Genomic DNA, 10,313 nt, shown 5'->3' on the forward strand with positions numbered 1-10,313 from the left:
TATTCCAAAATGACATCAGCCGTCAGCCAAGTTTTCCCTTTGATGGCTGTTAAGATGATTATTTAGAAGGGTAGAATCATCAGAGAACACAGACAGAACATTATAATGATGCACAAACAAAGGGAATTTGTTTAAGAGTCATTGCCATAGTAGAGCCGTAGGCACAGTGCAGATACAATAATCAATGAATTTGTTGCACAGCTTGTCATAAATTGCTGTGTGATAAAACCTATGGAACCAGGCTGGAAAAAGAAGAAGAAGCTCTTTCTGATCGATGTCCAATATTACATTTTGAATGAGTTTGGGTTGCCCTCTGATAACAACAACAATTCGATTTTTTTCCCTGAGGGAACTTCACTTGCCATTGAAATGAAATTGAATGAATTTAAAATGAATTATTTTAATGAATTATATGAATTATTTCAGCTAATTGAGCAAAATACAGACCTAGTCCATTGTGCAGATCAAATCTTCCTGTCCTTCCTGTCCATGTCCTTCCCTTTACTGGAGTTAGGTCATAGATTCACAGGTGATATCAAAGTCCACTTTCACATTGCAGAGCTCCGTGTCTCTCTTGTCTCTGCTTTTTTTCTGACCTCTGCAACACTGGCCAACGGCTCCCACAGTGTCAATGTCAGTTCCATGTCACAAGCTAAGTCAACAGACCTCTTGGCAGCATCCACCTATAGAAGGAAACTACAAGTGCTTTTTAAACCTGCTGCCTCAGATGACTGTATTGTTCACTTCCATCGCCGCCCGACATTTACATACGCTTGTAAAAAAAAAAAGTAGCCATTGTACACTCCATTTGCAGCCTACTCTCTCATTTATCCTTTACAATAAAGAATTAAGTGTCTCACTTGGCCAGTATTGACAATTTAGGACAATGTTTGAAGAAGAGTCGTCCATTCTGTGTTAAATCGTTATTTTATTTTGTATAGTGTATTAAGAGTTCTTAAGCTATGTAGAATGGTATCATGTTGGGGGTTGAGACAATGGGATGATTCTGTGTAAGGTGTTCCAGGAAGCTCATTTTCAGGAAGGGTCCCACTTTACCAATACTAACACTAAATGTGGAAAATGACTATGGAATTGTTCCATATTGGATCACTGAATCTCTCTCTCCGTCTCTCTGTCTTTGTCTCTCTCTGTCACACACACACACACGCGCGCGCGCGCACTCTCTTTCGCTCTCTCTCTTGCACTTTTCCGTAGAGTGTCGTTGGACCACTTATCTTGACCGCGAGCCCTCTCGGTCGGTTCAGACATGCGCGGGGAGTGGGCATGGAGAAGGGGGGGAGGTAAGGGGCGGGTTTTGGTATATAATACTTCTCCCTGAGAACTTTTGCCTGTCGCCTGGTCTTTGGGACAGCCTCTCACTCAACATCTCTATAGCCCTCACCAACTGGGAAACTAACTCAACTGCAACCTCTCCAACCAAATATAACGCTCAACGTTCGATTACTGCCAATTGACATGGAAACCCAGAAAAGACACGAACACCACTCAGTTTGCCACACCTGCCGGAGAACGGAAAACACAAGAATGAAGGTAATCTATGGAGACCCAACACTTCTTGCTCTTCTGCTTGTTTTATGCAAGTAAAACAATCATTATTTCTACATTGCAAAAACATCGAATACGCTGGCTGGGACAACCTCTCCGGGCTTTTACCCGAGCTTGTTTTTTTCTGTGTGTGTTTGTTTTGGTGAGAAGGGACAATTTGAGAACACGGTGAAATATAAATAACTTGACGAGGTGAGAATGTTGAAGGTGCAGATATTGAGATGGGTTGATTCTTGCATTTAGCTACCTTACAATACGGTCACTTTTAAGATCCTTACTCTGGGCACTGTTGTGCCGAAACATGATCTTCTCCACTCGCATCTTCTTAGTGCGTCCCTTTGCTGAACTCGGGACAAACAGGGGAGACCTCAAAGACCGCTAGGGGGCGAGTCCTGCGGGTGATAGAGCTCAATCTCCCCCGTTACCAGAGGGTGAGCTAGGGGGAATATATGCTGAGTATGGGGATTGAGATGGTTGCCGATTGAATAGCATGTCTTGCAACTTGTTGAGCCGGTTGTGTAAGCGTTCAGCGGAGATATGGTATCTTTTCCCACAGAATAAGCACATCTTCGAGTTGCAAATAGGACGATAGCTGATCACTGCGTAAAGTACAGCGCAAATACAAAGTAGCACATCATTAAAATGTTTAATTGCGCCAGACTTTTAACTGTAAAAAAAAAAAATCATGATTTTGTTTTACGCATCATATTGGATACATTTCAAGACGCCGTAGGTTATTTGTGAGGGTCGTTTATGCAAAATATTGATTAGAAGCTTATTTATTATTTATGTTGTGTTCTCTCCTCAGGTCAAGATGATGTCTTCGTCAAATCGAGTGCTGGTCATTGCGCTGGCACTTACTCTGTACATCGTTGAAGTGGCCTCGGCAGAAACGCTATGTGGAGGAGAACTGGTGGACGCGCTGCAGTTCGTCTGTGAAGATAGAGGATTCTATTTCAGTAGGTTCCACTTATACCCGCTGTAACTTTTATTTCATTGTGTTTCCCCTTTTATTTTCTTCTGGCTTTCCCAACTACATTGACTCTCGTGTTCCTGTACTGAGAGCACATCTTTGTGTCTGTCACTGTGTGTGGTATGCTTGTGTTCGCTCTCTTTCACACACACACACACACACACACACACACACACACACGCACACACACATACACAACCAGCTGTGTTTCGCTGCGATGTGTCTGAAGACGAAAGCCTTTGCGATACTACTGAGTGGACGCATTCTGTTGCTGTAGCCTACCTCAGATTGCATATGAAAGGGCGGCGAGCAGGGAAGGCACACACAACTCAATACGACACAATGGGCCACTTGTTTACCACACATTCCGTGGGGGAAAGTAATAGCACCCAAGAGGCATACCAGTCACCTCACCACGAATGTTCCCAGGCTATAGGCAACCACACTGCCGTTTGATCTAGATTTGAAGGATTCAATTATTTCGGTTGAGAGAGGATTACTACGGTACTATTATTAATAGCCCTGTTATTGCTCTTCTAGTAGACTTCATCTAGACTATAGCATATAGTAACAATGATGTGATTGTTATTATTAGCTGACCTAAAATGAATTTTACAATAACTTGTACATGCAGTTATCAGTATGTAGAACTGAGATGGTTCCTGTCCTCACTTCCCCCGTCTTCTCCTCTCCCCCTGACACAGGCAGCAAAAACTAAAGGTGGACAATTTCACTTTGAAAAAAAAAAACATTTGTCATCTCCCACCCAATGGCATTGACAAAAAAATCTTTGTGCTGCTGCTTGCTAAGAGAGGTCATTATCCAATTTGGGCCGACATAGATGGGCCCCCCTTCCCCCTCTGGTTCACCCTTTCCTTTTCTCTCATGTTCCTCTCTTCCTGCAATGAAACACTGGTCTGGCCTCTCCTGAGGTTTCTCCAACATTGTGTAGGGGGTTGAAGAAGGACTTCAAAACAAGGCCGTTATTGATCATGGATAGTACTCCCCTGTGCCACGTCTTACTTAACCCTCCACCTCTCTCCCTCTTCTCATACCCCCACCCCCCTTTCTGTCTCTCTTTTCTCATACCTCTCTCTCTCATATCTTCTCATTCACTCGTTTCCTTTCTGCCTCCCTTGCGTGATCTACCTCTAAGGCCGATAGATAATGCAAGGCACTCACACTCTCAATGTCTTTTCGGTGCGTTTCTCTCCATTCTATTTCTTCCTCTCCCTCTATCTCTCTATCAGCGCTCGTCCTGTCTTTCCCCAGCCTTTCAGATGTACTGTATGTGGACTCCCCCTCCCCCTTTCCCTCTGCTGTGTTGGCAAGGGATAAGGTCAAAGGAGAGTGTCCATGTTGTGTGTTTACTCACCCAAATAGTGAGGGTTTCAGATCTATGTGTCTCTTTGTCTGTATTTGGCTATGTGTGTCTCTGTCTCTCTCTCTCTCCTTGGCTGCGTGAGTATGTGCTTGGCGGTGTGTCTCTCGTCTCTGTGCTCGGTTATGTCTCTCTGTGCTTGGCTGTGTTGTGTCTGCATATTCTACAGTGTGTGAGGAGTATTTACTGCTGTATTTACCCACTAAAGGACTTCTGGATGGCTTAATTAAATAACATAACAAGATGACCACTTCCAAACACAAACACACCAACAAACAAACAGCAACTTTTGTCAGAGTTGGGCTTAGATAGGCTTTTATCCTGTGTTTGGTCAAAGTGAAGTGGGCCAATTGGATCTGTCAAATTGGGGGGAAACATTATGGATTTGATGGATTTGGCCAAATTGCCAACGCTGCTATCTTGATTCACTTTCATTGTAATTGAATTACAAATCTCTCCTCTCCTAATGATCTCAATCTCCCTTCCTCTCTCTTTCTGCAGGTAGGCCAACCAGCAGGTCTAACAGCAGACGCTCCCAGAACCGTGGTATCGTGGAGGAGTGTTGTTTCCGTAGCTGTGACCTCAACCTGTTGGAGCAGTACTGTGCCAAACCTGCCAAGTCAGAGAGGGACGTGTCGGCCACCTCTCTACAGATCATTCCCATGGTGCCCACAATCAAACAGGTACGGCCTGTATGGGGAAACCAGGAAACCAGCCCTACCTGTCCTCCTCTGTCCTTGACCTGTCCGTGTGTGTCCCTATCTATCCCCACATCTCCCTTGTCTCCGTTCCACCGCGTGCTGAACCCGTATGCCCCCGTCTGTGGGAGTGTCGATAAAGCCGTTTGAGGGTTGCGTTATCTTGCGAAAATAGTCGGTGGTAAGCAAGTATCTCCTTCCGAGACTGCTGACCGGGGTGGAAAACACCAGGGCCCGAGAGAGTACATTTGGGTAGAGCGGATAAGGTTCGACTGCAGGTTGGTCACAGCTGGTGAGAAAGTGAGCGGATGAGAAGATGTTGTTGTAACACGTTACACCTGCCTGTTTTAGGGTCAGATCCATTCAGCCCCAAAACAACCCAAACAAAGAACATCAAGTTCCTTTTTTTTTCAACATTTGCAATGTGCCTCGATTAGTCATGGAACACTAGATGCTTCATAATGTGCATACATTTGGCACCCTTCACTGAAACAGCAATAGCTATCGAGCCCTGAGAAGCAGTCGCTGTGAATCAAGTCAAAAGCGTGCACACGAACACTTCAAAAGAAGCTGCAGGCTTTTTAACTCTGTGAACAACAACCTCAACTGTGGGCAGCATTCCAAAACGCTTAAATGTCTTCCTCTTCTCATCTCCTGTTCTTTACGACTACCCCCTCAGGGCTGGATAGATAGATATCCCTCCGTTTTGACTTTCAACTGCCATTTAATGTCAACATCAGTTGGTTGTGAAATAAGGTGGCGATAGGACTATTTAGGACAGCTAATGACTGTTTAAGACCGTTTAGGACTATTTGACTGTTTAGGTATGTTAAAGACTAATGGTACATGTCTACTAGGTGTTGTGAGTGCAAGGGGGATATGTTGGGACACATCCCCAGTCGTGCCTGGCAGTGAAACGAGTTGACTGCTCTCTCTCTCTCGCCCAGATGTTTCCAGGCTGGGGAGTGAATGGGGAGATAAACTGCAATTGGTGTGTGTGTGTCTAGAGAGAAAGAGACACTTTCACACAGAGTACTCTCAAAGTGGCATGACCCAAACAAGCCATTCAGGGTGGAGTACTAGTTGCGCATAAATTCTGCCCCCACCCACCCATTCTCTATCTCTCTCATATGCATGCGCACACACACACACACACACACACACACACACACACACACACAAACAACCCCCCCTCCCCCTCTGCATGGGGATTTCCCAGTCTCACCGTTTTAAGGAATTGGCCAGGGATAGTGTTTTTTCACCGGAATGTGTTTACTGCTGAGATAGGTGTGTGTTGGGGGAGGGGTCATTTAGTGAACAATGCATGTGTGGTCACATTGAGATTCCCTCAGACATTATGATGAGGGGGCGGAGCCGAGCTCTTGTTGACAACTTTCTTTAGGGGTTGTCAGGGGAAAATAGCCGTGGTAATCATAATCAGCGGCTACCTTCAAAGGTACGGTGAGCTCCAAATGTAACGACAATTCTTTAAACTCTCTCTCCCTCTTTTTCCCAACTCCACAGGATGTCCCAAGAAAACATGTGACTGTGAAGTATTCCAAATATGAGGCGTGGCAGAGGAAGGCTGCTCAGCGGCTCCGGAGGGGCGTCCCGGCCATCCTCAGGGCCCGGAAGTTCCGGAGGCAGGCGGTGAAGATCAAGGCCCAAGAGCAGGCGATGTTCCACCGGCCTCTGATCACCCTGCCCAGCAAGCTTCCCCCAGTCCTGCCCCCCACGGACAACTACGTCAGCCACAATTGAGCCTCCTCACCAGCACCCCAACTCCCCCATCGAAAGCCCTTTGCACAGACAACGAGTTTGGAGGGAGATGAAGAAGAAAAAAAGACTGGGGGATTATAGCTTTGTCTCTGACGTCATTTCTGTGGCAAGTCCTCGTTTGACCTTCCCCCCACCCAGCCCACCCCCAAATCCCGTCCGAGCCCACCAACCAACCAACCAACCACCCCACCCACCCCCCTGCCCATCTACTACTTTTTGACCCAAACCTACCCTAGACCCCCTCACCCAGACATACGTTCACATTCTTCCTGTCCTGACTCTCACTCTTGCGCTCTCTCTTTCATTCACCGACACAAAAGACACCAACACAATCAATGAACAAAAAGTGAACTATTTGGCTGAATGCAATTTAGGTGGATCCTTAAATAAAAAAAAAAGAAAGAAAGGAAGAAAGAAAAGAAAGATGAAAGAGCTCTATGGCTTGCAAGTGTCAAGAGGACAGCAGGCGGAATGTTTTTTGTCCTTGTGGAAGACAACAGAAAGTGAAGAAACGGCTTGCATAAAAGAACGCTTTCCCGAAGCAGAAAAATTCTCTCTGTTAGTCCTTTTTGTTATTAGTTTGCACCTCTAACTATAAATGGACTTCCACACTGTAAGGAATTATTTTGTAAAATTAGATTCCTGTTCCAGCACCTTTTAATCACAAACAAAAAGCAGAAAAAGAAGTCTGCAAAATTGCACATCGCCACGGATTACGTCAAAGGAAAGAGGAAAAAAAAGCACTATTTTTTTATGAACAATGAACGTGTAGCTTAAAAAAAAATGTCATGGTGCTAGCTTTTAGGATGGACTCGAGAGAAGAAGGGGTTGAAAAGCACGTTTTTTTTCCCGCTTTTAATGAATATTAAAACTTTCCGTTTTAAGGAAAGTGTGACTTTAAAAAGGAGAATAAAAGACGGTGCGTGCTAGCACAATGCGCTAACAGCTCCCTTGAGGAAGTGGTAGGGGGACCTGAGACCCACTCCCCTCTCCGTTGGCCCCCAAGGCCCTACGAGAACTGGGAGCAGTGTGGGGACATAACAGGACATTATGGACCGCCTGGATTGGAACAGTAGTTTGACTTCTTGTTCCGGGACAGTACTTCCTGTTTTGTCGTGGCTTTGAAGAACCCTGGCCTGCTCTGGAAGGAAGTGACACGTTAATATGGACACAGAACGAGTGGGATAATGATGATAATATTTTGGGATTTTGACATATTTCTTTTTCTTTTCACATCTGTGTTTCAAGGAGAGAAAAAAAGTTAAACCCTGTCAGTTTCTGGTACCGTGACATTCCTGCTTTTTGCGAAATAGGCATTTTTTGGTTAAAACATTTTGTCCATCGTTATTGTTATAATATTATTCTACAGTTTTTAAGGCACAAATTTCAATTCAAAGGGAAAAAACAGCAATAATGTCAACTAACATTTTATTTTTAATTGTATATCAGTAGTATTCTCATGCTTTTGCCTGAAAACAAATACTTGAATATATATATATATATATATGTGTGTGTATATATACATGTGTATATATAAATGTGTATATATATGTACATGTGTATATATATATATATATATGTGTGTGTGTGTGTATATATATATATATATATATATATATACATATATATATGTACAGTGTGTGTATATATGTATGTATATGTATATATATATATACACACACACATACATAAAATTAGTTTCCAGGGACGTTGTGTTATTTTCTTTTAGTCTGAGCTGTATCTTGCGTAATGAGCCGCCAAGCTTTTTTGTTTGTTTGTTGAAATACAAATAAGGGCACTGTATAAAGGCATTATTTATTTTGTTATAAAAATATATATGAAAAATTGGTCCAAATAATATACATAGCACTGATGCTCAACTGACAGATTTATTTTGTATGATCTCTTTTTTCCCATTTGACTTGTAATTCTTTTTGTAGATGCTTTGTACCAAAAAAAATCTTTTTTTTTGTTTTCATTTTCATTTGCCACAGAGTTACTTTAAATTAATATTTTAATAGTAGAATAGCCTGGATTGCTTAGGTATGTTATGTCACAGAAATAGGCACATACTCTGACTACACAGGTCGGCATGGACGTTTAGAAGCCTGGATGGGAAAAAAAGAACATATCCATGACTGACCTGATTGCAAATACCAGTTCAACAACATTATGCGTTGATTGTACTCAACCCACTACGTTTTAAACCACTTTAGTATTGCTGGCCAGAGACTATGACAAGAGGGTCTATTGTCATAGTTGTATTAGAGACTTCCGTTCTGATTGGCTCTTGGGGATTGGAGTGCACCCTACCCTTCCTCCCAGTGCAGTCTGGGTAACTTGCATGTGCTGGTGGTCAGTCAGTGTGGTGGGCACCCTGCTCTGGATTTGATGATGTCACTGTGACATTTGGCCATAAGTCAAACAAAGGTCACCTACAGCAATCTCAACTCTCACTCATCCTCTCTCAATCCCTTTCTTATTCAACAACATTCCCCAGATGTTCTATCTGCCTTTTGCCATGGGAACAGGAGTGCAGCATTCCTCCCATACCACCCCTTCCCTGATCTATCATCAACATGTATTTGATGAAGGGCTACCATACTGGACCAGTTTTGAAGCAGTTGAACTACTCAGGAAAATCTTTGGTTTCTAAAGAGGGAGATGTGTAGTTGTTGTTGAGTTGAAGGGATGAAGTAGTATAGTGGGATTCGGGCGACAGATCTCTAAGCCATATCTGGCAACAGTGACACTGCTCTCCAGGTGACAAACCACTGCTCCCCATGCACTATAGGCTCCATGGAAGTCTGTGCCACAACTTTTTTTTCATGCTATTTTATATGATTTTGGCCCATAAAATGGATGGATATTTAACGGATACTCGTCCCAGTAGGGGTAGAGGTGAATCGAGCCAATACTGAATATCCTCTCTCTTCCCCTCCACCTTAAGAGGGCCCTAACCTAGCCTATGAACTACGACCTTTATGACCCCCATGCCTATATGTCCTGTCTTTGACTCTATATTCCACTTGTGTAACAAAGCAGTGCAATTATTATTATTATATTTCCCAGACGGTTATGTATCTTGTTTCCAGACAGTGACAACGACATGGTTTATTTTTTATTTTATTTGAAATTTGTTCTTCCTGGTAGGACTGCATTCACTATTGTATTGTTCAAACAGGCTACTATAGTGTTCTTTTGAATGGCGTGGAAGACAACCACTTCTTTGCGCTGGATATGAAGGGATCTTTTGCCGAGCATCGGCTACATTTTTTGTGTCAGTAACCCACTCAGCCTGTGCATATTTTATCGATTTAACCTCTGCACGCTAGAACGTCTGAAATGCACAATTCTTGTACTTTCATTTTTAATATCAATAAAATAAACATTTTATCAAACACCTGGAGTCTCTTCAGTACATTTTTTTTAACGATGTCTTGATGTGTCCATTGCCTGTACATGTTCTGTGTGTGCGTGTCTGCGTGTGTCTCTGCGAGAGGGAGAAGGAGAGGTGAGAGTGAGAACAAAAGAAAGTGTCAAGTCGAAGCATCTTTTTGGATATTTTTTTTAAAAATCTGTTACTATGTTCAATGTAAATGATTTAGTACGTCTCCAGGCCTTACAAAGAATACCTCCTCTATTGCTGCTTTTAGCACCCTCTCACTCTGGCCGTGGCTGCTGTGTGAAAGTGTGCCAACATGCACTCAGAGGACTGTGAAGGACCGGCCGGCAGAATATCTCACTTTTTTTCTCACTCTCTCTCGCCTTGTCCCTCCACAGTACATCATGCTCCGGGGTGAAGTTCCCCTCGGTACAGATCTAGGATAAGCTCACCCTCCTCCAATCCTAACCTTAACCATTAGTGGGGGAAATGCAAAACTGACCCACAGGGAAATGTCACTCTATACCGCAC

At 43.5% G+C, this 10,313-nt stretch overlaps 1 protein-coding gene across 1 annotated transcript; it reads left to right on the forward strand.

Moving 5' to 3' along the window:
* The first annotated feature begins 1,339 nt into the window (after positions 1-1,339).
* On the forward strand, positions 1,340-9,800 carry igf2b (insulin-like growth factor 2b). The gene is made up of 4 exons (XM_035790382.2): positions 1,340-1,551; positions 2,375-2,525; positions 4,422-4,603; positions 6,143-9,800. The coding sequence occupies exons 1-4, from the start codon at positions 1,477-1,479 to the stop codon at positions 6,377-6,379; spliced, it is 645 nt and encodes a 214-aa protein (XP_035646275.1). The 5' UTR covers positions 1,340-1,476; the 3' UTR covers positions 6,380-9,800.
* The last annotated feature ends 513 nt before the right edge of the window (positions 9,801-10,313 follow it).

The sequence above is a fragment of the Oncorhynchus keta genome, chromosome 17 (genome assembly GCF_023373465.1).
Source record: "Oncorhynchus keta strain PuntledgeMale-10-30-2019 chromosome 17, Oket_V2, whole genome shotgun sequence".
Classification (NCBI taxonomy): Eukaryota; Metazoa; Chordata; class Actinopteri; order Salmoniformes; family Salmonidae; genus Oncorhynchus; species Oncorhynchus keta.